The sequence below is a fragment of the Lepidochelys kempii genome, chromosome 7 (assembly GCF_965140285.1).
Source record: "Lepidochelys kempii isolate rLepKem1 chromosome 7, rLepKem1.hap1, whole genome shotgun sequence".
Classification (NCBI taxonomy): Eukaryota; Metazoa; Chordata; order Testudines; family Cheloniidae; genus Lepidochelys; species Lepidochelys kempii.
The window spans coordinates 119,798,446-119,814,126 of record NC_136386.1 but is presented as its reverse complement, the minus strand read 5'-3'; the positions used below and the strand labels follow the sequence as shown (position 1 = coordinate 119,814,126).

The 15,681-nt window shown below is 45.5% G+C and overlaps 1 protein-coding gene across 3 annotated transcripts in view; it reads left to right on the top strand.

Moving 5' to 3' along the window:
* CFAP58 (cilia and flagella associated protein 58) overlaps positions 1-15,681 on the top strand; it is a 450,541-nt gene that overhangs the window by 102,943 nt on the left and 331,917 nt on the right. For 2 of the 3 annotated variants that reach the window (XM_073354430.2, XM_073354432.2), the window contains exon 18: positions 481-1,751. The exons of the other annotated variant lie outside the window; for it this stretch is intronic. In XM_073354430.2, coding sequence (XP_073210531.1) covers positions 481-601 — 121 coding nt within the window. In that variant the 3' untranslated portion in view covers positions 602-1,751. Of the gene's footprint in view, positions 1-480; positions 1,752-15,681 lie in introns of those variants that run through there. 3 annotated transcript variants of the gene reach the window in all.

Here is a 15,681-nt window from a genome sequence, read left to right as displayed (position 1 = left end):
TTATAACTGGAACTTTGTTAAAATTTGAAGACAGATAACAGTATTTATTCATTAAAATTCAACAAAGGAAAAATATCTCTCCATCGTGCCTTTGATGAATCTAGCTATTTGTTTGAAAACAAATGAGGACTTGGTAGAATGGGGCGATGATTAGAAACCCAAAGTCACAAAGCTCACGCTTATTCTAGTTCTAATGAGATGCTCTGACCAACTTCGGGCGGCTAACATTAGAACTCATTTAGTTCTAATTTTTAATAATTCTGAAAATCATCGGTAGTCGCTTAATTAGATCCAAACAGACACCTAGTCTTGGCTGTTTAGCCTAACAGGCTTTAATCAACATATTTTTAATGATCTCTTGGTAGAGTGGTTGCATCACAGAAACTTTGGAGGACACAGGACTTGCTTTGTTTGAAAACACTGTTGCATAGTTAAAGTGAAAAACATTTCTTTCCTTTCTCCTCTTTGTTTCCTTTAAAGGGATAAGGAGCGAGTGTTGGCTAACATGGAGCAGGAGTTTCCAATGCAGAGAATGGATGTTCCTCGTTTCACTGGGGGAGGCTTTGCTCTCACCAAGCAGCCGCCCAAGGTTATGGCCTAAACTGGAGTCATCTCATCATGTCCCACTTTTCCTGCTGAACTAAATTAGTTCTTGGGTGTTTCAGAGAATGGTTTTAGATTAACTCATATCAAATGTTCTCTTTGGTATCACTGCATTGTTTTCATAAAAGAAGCTTATTCTAGAGTGGGCAGTGCTGTAATTTACACACAATAGGCTAAATTCTGCTCTTGATGGCACCAGCATTACCACATACATGTCCATGGAGCTGCACAGCTGGGACATATGCTGATATTTCTTCCTTGTTACTGTGACTTTTTATTTAGAATTGTAACACCCAAAACACTTAAATGTGCACAACTATATACCCTCTATCTACCTCCATCCCAAGCACATATTCCGTTTATCCATCAATTTAAATCTACTAAAAGGAAGGAGAAAAACAGAAAACAAGGAAAAAGGAATAACGAGAAACTCCATGTCCTATTTTAAGCAAACGCCGAATTGACAACTCTTTGCTCAGATGTTCACGTGAGAAAATTCTTTGTGGGGGAGAAATATCATTTGGTTTATTCAGTATTTGCTACAGCCATTATTAAGATCAAGGGAGTTTTTGGCCACAGTGGACCTACCCACTGTACAATTGGGATGCAATTCTGCATACTGGATGTGGATACTAAGTGACATAATTATGTCTGTTTAAATAGGCAGTCTATATACTCTGTCTGGAACCTGCCATCCTCTATAAATTGTTTCTTGTAAATCTGAACTCAAAACATGGCAAACTTTGCACTTTAATTTCTATTAGGAGAAAGATCCTGGAACATTTTTGTAACTTTAAAAAATTGTTTTTGCAACACAGTGTGAGCCCTCCAACCTTTTTGGCCAAAAGAGATTTAATTACCATTGATTACCAAGTGATATGACAAAATCACTGCAAGAGGTGCTGAAGTATAGAAAACTCTCAAGCTGTAAAATAAAATGTTTTGAAACTGCTTTCTATATGGAATGCTCTCTCCTGGCTCAGGGGATGAAAAACTAGTCCAAAGAGATATGCTGATAAATATTTAATAAAAAAAAACCCCTTTGCAGAGATTTTGATCTTTGCTTTGGTGGAACACATAATTAAATATTAAAGCTACTGTGGGAAACTTTTAATGGAAGTGTTTAATTCAGGAGACTCAAGTTAAATACAACAGGGATCTACTTTGCTGTTACATCAGAGGCCAGAACACTGAGTCATCAGATCTATTGTATTTTTTTTCTCTCTGTCAAGTATATTTACGCCACAGTATCATTTTAGAGGAGTCTTATTGTCTGACTCTTGTCTGGTGTGTGTTTATGACATTTCAGTACAACCACAATAATCCAATCACAGTAAAGTCAAGATGGCTGACCTGGATATATTAGTATGAAGACGTCCCAAATAGGGTCTAGGCCATTCTTTAGAAAGGAGCTGAATTTCCAGTGTTTCTATAAGGCCAGATTTTTCCCCGTTTACTCAGTAGTAGAAATATACTTTGAGTAATGTACTGAGTAGTAATGTACTTTGGGAGCAGTCATACTGAAATAAATTAAACTACTCCCAGAGTAAAGCATTACTCCACATGAGTAACAATGGCAGAATAGGGCTCAGAGAGCCTCAGAAGCCCAGCCCATTACGGATAAGTCATTTGTTTATTACTCCATATCTTAACTGTACTGTATAGGGGCCAAATTCAAAGTTCATTCAAGTCAATGGATGTCTTTCCATTAATTCAGATCAGGATCTAGGAAAGTGAGCGTAATCTAATGGTTAAGGCTGGGGTGGGGAGTAGGCACTAGGATGATTCCCTGCTCTCCCTCTTTCTGCTTATGTGACCATGGACAAGTCCCAATCAAACAGATTCTGCCACCATTACCTGCACTGTTTAGTATCTAGTGTCAAAATAAATGGGACTATGAATGGAATAAGGTACTATTCAGTGTTGAGTAGGGGAGGCAGAATCTGACCTTAAATAGCTCACTGTCTCAGTTTACCTATCTGTAAAATGGGTATAATAATACTTGAGTGGAGAGTTATGTGGATTAATTCATTCTTGTTTGAAAAGTGCTTTAAGCTACTTAGATGAAGAGCACTATAGGAATGCAAAGTACTAGGATTTGTGACCGCAAGTATGCTTCCCAGTCCGAAGGGATGATTAATGAGTATGACCCCACTTGCCAAGTGCAGCACATGGCAATAAAATGCTAGGAGACTAATGTTAGGCAGCCAAAGTTTGAATACATTGGCCACTAGCCCTGTCCCAGCTCAATTGCATTAACTTACCTGTAGTGGGCTGCCACTACACTACACAAAACACTCCTGCCCTGAAGGGCTTGAAATCAGCCCTGGGAGAGGGCTGAGGCTGCAAGAGGGCTGCTGCTAGGGAAAGCAGCAAGCCTCAGTTGATTGGGGAAACAGCCACAGCTGTGGCCAAGCCCCAATCAGGGCCCAGATAGCCTTTATAAGAGGGCAGTGGGCCAGGAGGACAGTCTCTCTCTAGATGTTGAGAGAGAGGGGCCTGACTCTTGGGAGCTGAGCAGGGTACCTATCAGTGGAGCAGGGCTGGGGAAAGGCTAGAGGAGCTGGGGAGCTCCGGCCTGAGAAACCTCCAGGCTGCAGGCCTTGATGAAGGCCTAGGAAAAGGGTACTGGGGTTGCAGAGGGCAACCCAAGGGTAGGCAGAAACAGCAGGTCCAGACCCTCCTTGCCGATGATGAGTGGCAATTATACTGCAGTCCGCCCCAGGGAGCGGGTGCTAGATGGTGACTGGCAGTAGCCAAAGACTGAGGCGAGGTGGGGATAGGGGGTGGGGGAAGACCCAGATCTGTGGGGATACTGCCAGGGGGCAGCACCCCGGCGTGAAAGGAGCACCGGAGTCTGGGAGGGACTCGGGGCCCAACGGCAAGCAGGACACCGGCCTGCAGAGGGTGCTCGGGAGCCTGGAAATGCTAATTCGCTGGACGACCAGCAGGAGGTGCCGCAGGGGTGAGTCCCGCCCTGCTACATTGCCACTTTCAGGAGAACTAAACTTGCTCAGGAATTTGAAAAATTAAGAATTGTTGCTAATAACTTTTATCATTGCCAGGAACTAAGCAACTACAGCCTGCCTAATTTACAGCGTCAGAGAGTCCTGAAACCTTATGTAGATTCAGGCATTAAAACTGTCTCAGGCATACCAGAAAGAGAACAAACCCCCCGAGGACTATATAAAAGCCAGAGAACTTGAAAATCATTGTCACTGTCTGTGAATCTGCGTGGTGCCGAGGCGCTTTTAATGCTTGAAGATTTGACTTACACAGCAGGAAACGACAGAACTTTAATGGTAGCATCATTTGTTCACTTAGCCCTGCGTGGCAGGCAGCATTTCTGAAGTACTCATTTAGGTCCCGTCGCTGAATAATGATAATTGAATCCAACACTGGGCGAGATGTAAACCAGAAGGAATAGGCACACTTCACCTTTTGGTTGCTGTAAAAGCACGTGAAAAGATGGAGATGTAGGGCTCGATCCAGGCCAACTGAAGTCAATGGGAGCCTTTCCACTCACTGCAACAGGTGTTGGATTTGGTCCATAGCAGTCTTCCTGGTAAGTCTATCATGGATTCTAAGGAACTTTTCTTATGGTGGGTGTGATATTTTGAGTGTTTGATTTCAGAGCTCCGGAGGGGGAGACACACTACTTTAAAGACAGGGTAGCTTCCCTGAAGAAGCTTACTATCTAAGGCCCTAACCCTTTAAGCTGAGGTCAATTGGTGCAGAGGGGTCTGTCCGCATCACATTGCAGGAGCAGGGCCTCGCTCAGACAACACACATGATATAACAAATTCAGCCACAGAAGTGTGAGCTCTCTGGGGGAGGGACCATCTGTTTGCTACACGTGTACAGAGTCCCTAGCACCAGGCGGCCCCGATCCATAAATGGGACCTGTAGGCACTACTGGAGTGTGAATAATAGATAGCAGCACACACAACGTGCCTTATTGTCATCTCCTACCAGTGTAAATCAGGAACCACTCCCCTGAAGTCCATGGGGTTTCACTGGTGTAAGGCAGATCACAACCAGGACCCACCTGTGGGGAGGTCAGTATTGCAAACACATAATAAGAAGGGACGGGGGTGCTCATGAATGGGTGCTTTTCCAAGAATCACTGAAGAAGGTGTGATGTGTGCGTGGAGGAAGCTGTGGCTGGATCAGCAGGAGAGGAATATGATTTTAGCAATATGTTCTAAATGGCCTAGAAGAGTGAGAGGTGAGACACAGTGTGGCCAGCAAGGAAGAGGCTGCAGTAGTTTACAGGAAAGCTAACCAAGGTGTTAGCAGCCTGGGGAAGAAGGAATGAGACATCACTGTGAGCTAACACTGAACAAAGCATCACAGCATATATACCCTCCCTCTGGATACACTGGCTGTCAGGTAGGTGTGTCAACATTTGCACTGTAAACACTATTATCAGAGCTTTATAATTTAGCCATACAAATTTCGAGCTGGTGTGTAGTATGCCAGTTCTCAGATCACTGAGCAGTATTCCACCCCCTCTTACGCCAGGGCTGAATTAACTACGCCACAAGCAAATTTGGAGAGAGGTGGCAGGGTGAAAAGGATCTCTTTGAACGTTTTATTTTAAATCTTAAGTTACAGGAGGATGAATCAGTGGCAAAGCCTGGAACACCAGGCAGGAATTGTGGTTCCTAACCTGGTTCCCTATTCACCGGCTCACACTAAGCCCATCAGGCTCAGCATTTACCCTCTCAGAGCGGAGGCTCCAGATTAGGTTAATTTGAATTTAGGGACTTTAATAAATGAATAGTAGTTACTCAGTGGGTGATGTCGCTGATGGGTCACCCCTTCCAGGGGAGGATGTTTTCAGTTTGTTTCCAAAAACTATCAGGAGAGTTGGTGAAGCTTTTCCATCGAATAGCTCTTTCCTCTATGAATGGTCCCATTCAAGTCAACAGGGCTCTTTGTGGAATAAGGGGTTACCCAACAAGTGTAAGACAGAAGCTTGACCCAGGAGCTGGGGTTAAGGATCCTATCTTCAAAAAGCAGTGCCTAAGTTGTGCCTGTCAAATATGCACAGATAGCTGCATATTTTAATCAGGTGCAATTGACTGTTGGCATGTGCAAGTGCATTTGATGGATGCAATTTAGGAGCAGTTTAGAGTCCAGATTGTTTGAAGGACTGAGGACCCTCAACTCCCCTTGAAGTCAATGGGAATTGTGATTGCTTAGAACCTCTCAGGAGGTGCTGAGCACGTTGCCACCAGAGGAAACATTTAGGTAGGGTGCGGCGGTGGGTGGGAGTTGTTTCCAAGTCCTTGGAGTGGCAGGTCTGGGGGTTGGAGAAAGCAGGCCTCTCCCACCCTGCTGGGCAGCTGGGATCCGCAGGGGTTCCTGGTTCATCATCTTGGCCCACAAAGCACAAATCTATCCCAATTCTTGCTACAGCTAGGGAAGGCGAGCTCATGGCGCACCTCCACGGCAACCAGCCTCTTCTTCCCATGCAGGGTCAGCTAGATGCAGGTGCACGTATACGACTGCAGCTTTGTGCTTCGGCCTGGAGAGGGGAGAGTGGGAGAGGATGGGTCAACAGGGCTCGGCACCTTTGAGGGGGAGAAGCTATGTCGGCACCTCCCCCTTTAGTATTCTCAGGAGAGACAGTGAATGGATGTCAGTGGGACCATGGGATATACCTGGCCTCCCATTGCTAGGCCCATGGGTTGTTGCTAAATGAGGCACTTCTCAATCTACTAACACGCTAACCCACTTAGCACAGTGTCTTTGCTCCTGTCTAGCTCAGTATGTTTCTGTTCCCCTCTAGCAGCTGCTCCACAGGAGAGAATAAAAACCTACTAAAGCTACTTGTTAGAGGAGCTGCTCCCTTCTCTCAAGCCATAAAAAATGTGTGGTATTAGCTCTGATGGTCCCCACTTCAAATCCTACTGACAACCCAGCTGAGGGGGTGTGGTGTTGGTAATTTTGTTGTAGTAAACCTATATTATTATGAATTATTAGAAGTAAAGGAAATAATCACAACACATGCTCCTGAAATAGACTGATTTTTACATTTTATCCTCTGTAAATCCAAGAACTTTCAGGGGCCTAAGTGGCCCCTGGACACCTGCAGAAACTTGCCCCCTCCTATTCAAATCTGAAGTGGTGTATTGGACTCTCTGGGTCAGATTTTAATGCCTTTTCTCACTCTCAGGTTTCAGAGTAGCAGCCGTGTTAGTCTGTATTCGCAAAAAGAAAAGGAGGACTTGTGGCACCTTAGAGACTAACCAATTTATTTGAGCATGAGCTTTTGTGAGCTACAGCTCACTTCATCAGATGCATTCAGTGGAAAATACAGTGGGGAGATTTATATAAATAGAGAACATGAAACAATGGGTGTTACCATACACACTGTAACGAGAGTGATCACTTAAGGTGAGCTATTACCAGCAGGATAGCGGGGGCGGGGGTGGGGAGGAACCTTTTGTAGTGCACATTATTGTCAACTGCTGGAAATGGCCCACCTTGATTATCACTACAAAAGGTTGTCGGGGGGGGGGCACTCTCCTGCTAGTAATAGCTCACCTTAAGTGATCATTCTCTTGTTACAGTGTCTATGGTAACACCCATTGTTTCATGTTCTCTATGTATATAAATCTCCCCACTATATTTTCCACTGAATGCATCTGATGAAGCGAGCTGTAGCTCACGAAGGCTTATGCTCAAATAAATGGGTTAGTCTCTAAGGTGGCACAAGTCCTCCTTCTCTTTTCTCACTCTCAGTAGCATCTCATTCCCCGGGCAGTCCCATTGGCTTCAGCAGGACTACTCGTGCAGTAAAGTACTATCTAGCATGAGGAAGGGTGTCACAGAGACTGACCATATATTTGAAACCGACCCACGTGCAATGTGCTGAGCTTCTAACAATGATCCTTAGGCAAACAGTAACTTCCATGGTGTTCAAGGGGCTGAGTCATGTCCCAAGAGGCTCTCTGCACCACGCATGATCACATGCTTACAGCCACAGAAACAGACCCATTTAGAGATGGAGCTGAAATCCTGTCCTTAGCTCACCCTGGCATGATTTGGTCGAGTAGCGGGCGTCAGATGTTGAGTTCTTGTCAGAATATAGGCACCTCCAGGGGGTTAAGAGCTATATGCCAGTGATCTAAGGACGTTGCCAGGGCAGATGTGCTCCTTGACTGGGAGTTAATTGGGTAATGATTGACCCCACACAGGATTCCCGGGGATGATGGTGGTGTTGTTTTTTCCAGGTGGGGAGGTGGGCTGTTACTTACGGAACAGTTCAGCGTTGTCTTTCTTTCCAGATTGCAGGGCTTCACACTTGAACTCTTTTCCTGCGCCGGAGTCTTTGCTAGAGAGAGCTTCTCTTCTGTGCTGCCAAATCTAGTTGCTGCACTGTGAAGACAAGATTTAGCCTTTGTTGTTGTAGCTTTGGAGTTGTTGGTCCCTTTGGGTCACCTTTTCCAAAACAGCCTCTGGCCCTATGCCCAAAACTAGGCATGCTGCAAAATCCTGATCTGGGTGAGTAAATGAAAAATCGGACACTCTTACACATGTACCTTTGTGAAAGACTCTCTTGCTTCAAAATGTAGCCCTAGTGATAACATTGCATTATCATATTCTCTATTCGGTTGATTGCTTACCCCAGTGGCTCTCTAGCTTCCTAGACTGAGGCTGGGAGGTGTGGAATCAGATCATCCGTCAGCTAGCATGATTTTCACCTGCGTCTTTTATGAGAGACCGTGCGCCCAGGCAAAATCTCAAACCACTTTCCTGATCCCAGGCTAGCTAACGGATTGTGTTGGCATGGCAGCATCATCACCCAGGGCCCAGACCTGTAAAGCACTTAAGTACGTGCTTAACTTTAAGCACATGAGTAGTCCCATTGACAATTCAAGTGTTTACAGTCCAGATCCTCAAAGGTAATTAAGTGCCTGACTCCGATTGATTTCAATGAGAGTTAGGCACCTAAATACCTTTGAGGATCTGGCCTAAGTGCTTCGCTGAACCAGGGCATGTATGCAGGTTTTCTGTGCACCCAATTTGGGGCCCCATTCCTACACTATGCTGAGTGTCTTTGGCAAGGTAATGAGTGACTTCAACTCCCAGGGAAGTCAACTGTGCCACTAGTCACAGGATAGGGTCTTCTGTGACAGTGACTGACTGACCTGGTCAGATCCGGTCAGTTAGAATCTCCTGCCTTTTGATCCTGAGTAACCTGACCATGTGCCCCAAACTGTGTGTGTGATCCCATCTAGTTTCATATAAAAAACAAACCTGTAACTTTCATTTTTTGCAGCCTGGACAATGGGTGAAATAAAGCCAGTTTAGCTAATGCCTGGGGGGAAAAAAGAACACGGTGCAGTATTACATTGATCCAGGAAGCAGTTTTGCGAGGCAGGATGGTTTTGTGGGGGAATGCTGGCCTGGCTCATCTCAGCCACTCTGAGTTCAAGTCCTGCTCTTGCAACAGACTCTGTGACCTCGGTCAGTATAATCTCCCTGTGCCTCCTCTTGCTATCTGTGATATGGGCATAAGAATAGTTCCATTGTTGGTTTTGTCTGTTTCAAGTGCACACTCTTCAGGACAAGGATTGTTTCTGTCTATGCTACAGTCAGAGGTGTGATCGCAGCATGCGTAGGCAAACCTGCATTAGCTTTAGTGTAGCTAGTGCAGCTACAAATAGCAGTAAAGGTGCTGCAGCCATGGGCTTCCGCATGGGCTGTGCAAGCCTGTCTGGGACCTTGCTGACGTCCCTGCACTGCTAGCCCATGTCAGGGTCCATGCTGCCATCTCTTCACTGCTACTTTAGCTGCTCTAGTTGGATCAAAGCACCGCCACCAATTGCGGTGTAGACATACCCTATGCATTTGTACAGTGCCTACCACAATGAAGATGTGATCTTGGTTGCAGCCTGTAGTTGCTAGGGTAATACAAATAATAGTAAGGAAATAGCACATTCCATTGCTTGGGAGATTGTCTCTGCCCCGGAAGATATTGGCTGTTTGCCCCAAAAAAAAAAAAAAAAACACTTAAAAACCCTGAAATGTTTTGTTTTGGCAAAAATTAACATTTTATCAAAATAAAGTTTTGATACCTTTTTTTTTTTTTTTTTGATCAGCTCCAATGATCAGGCCTCAGTACACTAGAAGGATTTAGCTGCGTTGCCTATGTCAATTTTTTAAAAGTTACACTGAATCTTTTCTCAGACTCTTTCCAATACATGTGCACCTAGATGAAAGACTTGTTGGAATATCACAGCAAGGTGCATTAATAACTGTTATGGTTTCCCTGTCACTATTTGGTTTGTTCCATCCTCCCTCCCCATCCCCTGATATTTCAGAGTTAGTAACTGGACGTATTCCCTATTGACAACTTAGGAAATCTCATGATTGGAGTTTTTATTTAAACTGATAGTGCATGAGTCTTCCAAAAATGACCAACTCCCTTGCTGTTTCCGGTGCAGTGGAGGAAAGAGAGAAACTTGAAATGCATTTAATTCCACCCTTCTGGATTGGTGCTGCGTTTCTTTATTTGTTTAGTTGGGAGCTCTTGGATAAATCCACGTTTGTACCACGCCTGAAACTGGCTCAGTATCAAGAGCATAACATTTCGCTGCCCAAAAATTACCTCCTAAATTCGTTAAAACAACCTGTTTACTGATAGTGTTGTACATTGTTTTGAAGTAGAGTATTTCAATCTTTAGACAATGCAGCATGCACATTACGAATAGATATGCATGGGGCTAGATCCTCAGCTGGTCTACACGGGCACCGCTCTGGTGATGTCCGTGGATCTATGTCCAGCACAGCTGTACCAATTTACATCAGCTGACGACCAGGTCTATAGTGTTTACATCTAATTAGATGGCGTTCCAAATTTGTTCCTAATATGGTGTCTGTACACTGGATGTTAGTTCAAATTTGCCATTTCCGGTGGGTCATCTTCATTGTTAATGTCAAAAACATATGTGATACATAAACTTCAGCTGTCTTTTTCTCACCTTGGCGTTTCAAGCCATTGTCTCATTATGCAAGCTAGATATTAGTTCCTGTCTTCGGGATGGGGACCATGGTAACATTTTCAGAAGCACACGGGTGTTTTTTGACCCTGTCTCCTATTTTCGAAAGCGACCTGGGAATTTATGTCTCAATGGGACTGAGCTCATCGGTGTTGAAGTCACTTTGGAAAATATGAAGTAGGCTCCTAAGTTGCGCCGGCATTTTTGAAAATGTTACCCCTTCTTTGGCCGTGCAGATACGGTGAGCACTGATAGGTGGAGCCATGTCAATAGGGTAACAAATGAAAGAGCAATATCAGATCTTAGGAAAGAAAACTGGCTTTGGTGAGCATTGGGAGTCAGGAGATCCAAGTCCCAGCCCCAGCTCTGCTGTCAGCTTGCTTTTCATCTGGGTGTGCCTCAGTTTCCCCTTCAGTAAAACAGGCATGATCTGCCTCCACACAGCAGTGCTGGAAGCTGTATTTAATGCTTGGAAAGTTCTTCGAGCTGCTCAGATGAAAATGACTGTCGGGTAGGGGCAATGATGGGGTCAGCTCCTCAGCTGGTGTCAGTTACCCTCCGTTGACATCAATGGACCCCCATCCATTTACTCCAGCTGAGGATTTGGCCTTGTCTCCCTGGATATTAGTGCAGCATGTAGCACAATGGGGCCCTGACAGTGGCCAAAGCCTTTGGGTGCTGCAGCCGCTTCACCTTGAACTTTCCCTTGAAATATGTTAACTCCTTCTGCTAAACCATCTGTTCCACCTTGTGTCTAGCTGGGACACTTGGAGTGCCTTTCCCAGACCTGATGAAGGGCTCTGCATAAGCTCAGAAGCTTCTCTTTCTTGCCAACAGAAATGGGTCCCATAGAAGATATTACCTCCCCGACCTTGTCTCTCTGATAGAACTTGGACCAAAAAGGCTACAACAACATGGCATATAATATAAACAGGTGATAATAATTTCTGGCTTGTGCAGAGGAGTCACAGATCAGATTCCCTGTTCATTAGGTCCTACCCTTCCTTTGTACCTCTCTGGCTGAGCCTTTGCAAGAAAGAACTTCTAGGTGAAGAAAATGTTTGACAGTCAGTTTGTTTTACACTGTCAAATGAGCCTCAGGTTAATGTGATCTGTAAACTTCAAGAGATTCAGTGGCCCATGTGACACTATCATTCTCTGTCACTTTAACTGCCAGGTGTCCACACCCACAAAACCCACCAGTACGGCTGGCACCAGCTGACCTCTGTGTTGTCCACACCAGCAGAGAACCCAAGTGCCAGATGTGCCATTCAACCTTCTCCCCCAGCAGTAGCTCCTTCATAAGACAGTTGAGATGTGGCATTGGTGGGGCCAGGTTGGGGGAAGTGGGTACTGGCAAGGCCTGCATGCTCTCTGCAGATTCCAGAGCTGTCAATCCTGCACCCTTCACAAGCACTCGCATTCAAATCAGGCAATATCAAAGGGAATTACGCTCCAGCTTCGCTTGTCTGCCCAAGGGCTTCACCTTGTGCTCTCCAGGGATGTGTCTCGTAATTTACTTCAGTGCTGAGGGATAACTGGTTTTCTGTCAGCCTTTATCATCAGCTGGCAGCAAGCTAAGCAAGCCCTGTGCCAAACGATACATGCCTCTCCCTCTCCCTGCAGCCTCTTGATTTCTGCTTAGTTTCAACAACTTGCAACAGAATTGCGCCAAGTTCTGCAGCCCTCTTCTTATTTTCCTGACCCTCTTTGGCTCCTAGGCTCCCATCAGGAGTCCCTAAAGCAGCACGTGCTGCTAGAACCATAGTTTGCTATCCCTGCCTGCGGCCCTCTCAACCAGGGTTGCCAGTTTTGGTTGGACATATTTCTGGAGGTTTCATCGCGTGACATTGTTATTGGCATGTCCTGAGCCCCTTCTAAAATTGGATTCCTTTACTGGGCACATGCTCAGTTTCTAAAAGAAACTGCACCACAGCTGACTATTGGCATTTTTTTCAAATGGCCTCACATTCAGATTTTTTTAAAAAGGGTATCTGCGATGCCATCTGTAATAGTGACAACCTAGTAATGCCCAATAATGTTAGAGTGCAGATCCCCTGACTTCCAGGCCAGGTACCTACTACTGGACTACACTGCCTGATTGAGTCAGGGGTAGCTCTGATTATTTTATGAAAGGGACACATATCCGTGGATCCATATGCTTAAGCAGTTACTTAAACACATGAAATTTCGTGTTCCAGCCTCTTCATTTGGAGGCTGTCATACGGAGGTGGAAAGGAAGAAGAAATAAAGCTGAAACACAGTGAGTATCAATCTCATTCTTGTATTTTTATTCAGTGCTGTTTTATATATTTTTTGTTTTGTTTTTCTTTCAATCAAGACACTGACTTAAGCAGGAAAATAGACTGCCTACTGGGGTGTCCTTAGTAAATGGATTCCTCAGCAAACATATTGGTCCAATTCTGATCCCACTTACTGATCCCATAAAACTAGAGGGGTTCCATTTAACTCAATGGATTTACACTGGTTTGCCTGTGAGTTGAGAATCTGGTTCAGTATTATTAATTAATTAGATTTTACACATTTTCCAGCTTTGCTGCTGGTCTCATAAGTGGTGTGAAGGCTGCACACCTGTGATCAAATCATTTCATACCAAAGACGTCTATTCCCAAGGTGCTGATCTCACTCTGGGAGGGGTCTGCATACCCACGCTCCACAAACATGGTGGTCCAGGTTCAACTAGACCTAGGCATGTGGTTTAGGGTTGCCAGCCTTCCAGGATTGTCCTGGAGTCTCCAGGAATTAAAGATTAATGAAAATTTAAAGATTATGTTATGTGATGAAACCTCCTGGAATAAGTCCAACCAAAACTGGCACCCCTTGTGTGGTTACATGTTGTGGGAAACTGTACCTTTAAAAAGAAAAGGAGTACTTGTGGCACCTTAGAGACTAACCAATTTATTTGAGCATGAGCTTTCACGAAAGCTCATGCTCAAATAAATTGGTTAGTCTCTAAGGTGCCACAAGTACTCCTTTTCTTTTTGCGAATACAGACTAACACGGCTGTTCCTCTGTACCTTTAAGTGGCTTAGCTTGGGAGACGGGAAGTCTGGGAAGCGGCACTGCAGAAGCCCGGGTTGTGTTATGCAGAGACAGTCGAGCCGAGACACTGAAGGAAGCAGATCTGACAAATACCTTGTTCTGAGTGATTACTGAACACCACATATCAGCATAGTTCGTGCATTCAAAAGCCCACCATATTTAGCGATTTCAGTGGAAGTTAGGAGCCTAAATACCTTTATGGACCTGGGCCAAAGTTCCTTTTTCTGCTTGACATTCAGCAAACCATCTGTCCCTTTCTGCTGGGGGGATCTGACATCCAGGTCAAAGAGCAATTGTTTATTATTACTGCTGGAGTTTATTATTTTATTTGTATTACAGTAGCGCCCAAAGGCCCCATTGTACGTGGTGCAGCACAAATACCTAGTAAGAGACAGGCCCTGCTTCGAGGAGAGCATATTCTAAATAGGCAAGACAGATAAAGGGTGGAGGGGAAACAGAAGCACAGCCTGACTCTGGTCCTGAGGAGCTCAATCTGCGTTAGGTGTCCTGTTGTACCTAAGAGACTTCTTTTGCCATTTGTTCTGTGCTCCTCACACGCTGGAACCTTTTTTTCGAAGAAGGCTCCAAGGCCAGAACATCTTAGGAGTCTGCTTATAAGGCGGAGTGGACATAGGGGCTGTGGTAGCAGAGCGAGCCCATTCAGACCCGCTCCAGCCGGCGCCATGCTGTTTTAAAATCTCTTCTAAAATGTGCATCTTAAAAACAACCCACAAGTCACGCAGACGACAAGATTGAACATCCCACCCATTCAGCGGAGTCAAACAGAGCCGGGGAGTCTTCCCCACCCCGGACGGGATGGAAAGGCAACGATCCTAGAAACACACGGAGTAATCTGAGAAAGTGGTTCACCGGGTCGAAGCCTAATTTTGCAGAGGCCAGTATAATAAATGGCACCAGCCTAGTCACATGGTTGTTCCTGCAGCACAGAGCTGGGAGGGGTGGGGGGAAGGACATATAAATCATTGCATTGGATTTATAGCTGTTTCATGTGTAACCCTTCTGCCAGGCCAAGTTGATAGCAGCAAGGGCCGGGTTCAGTACACAGGGGCTCCCTCTCATCAAAGCAAATGCAAAACTGGCTCGAGCCCCCACCCAGTGACCTGGGAAAATCTTACACGTCCCCTGGGTGCCTCAAAGAGGCAATACTTCCCCTCTTGCAAGCACAGAGTCTCGGTGTAGTAGAGAATCTTTAATAACATGAGGTAAACAACATCAGCATTAAATTGGGGAAACACCACAACTAGTGTTCATTAACCAAACCATGAGCAAAGACCCACCCCAGAAAATTGGGCCACATCCTTTCCCTCGGGTTCTTGAGTCCCAGAACCCAAATGTCTGGAGTCCAGCAATCCACAAATCACCCAAAGTCCAAAAAAGTCCAGCCCCAGAGTTTAAAAGTTCATCTGCAGAGTGTTACTCCCCAGTCTGGCTAAAATGTGCCTGTGTGTGGCGGAAAGAGGTAAGGGGCACCTTACGTGTCCTGAAGCTGACTGCCCCACAGGGCTCTGCTCTGCTACACTGTCTCACGACCGGCTCCGCTCTGCACAGCTCGCCATCTCATGAACACACCGCTGTCTCACAAATGGCTCCGCTCAGCTCGCTGTCTCATGAACAGCTGTGCTCAGCTCGCCGTCTCACGAACACACCGCTGTCTCATGAACAGCTCCGCTCCACCACGACCAAGCCGTCTGCACAGCTCTGCACAGCTCGCCGTCTCATGAACACTCCGCCAGCCTATCCACGAACAGCACCGCTGCACTCTAGATCTTCCGGCTCCCCACTACTTGACACAGCTCTCAGTGATTTCAGCTCATAGTAGTGGGAGCCTTAGTGCTGGTGCACCACAAGGCCAAAGTGAATGCAGCACAGTACCTGTAGCAAGACTCTTAATAGACCCAAAATTAGCTCTGACATTCCACAGTGGAGAGAGACAGAGGTGCAATTGGTGCTTCGGGACCCACACCACCAGGTACTAATA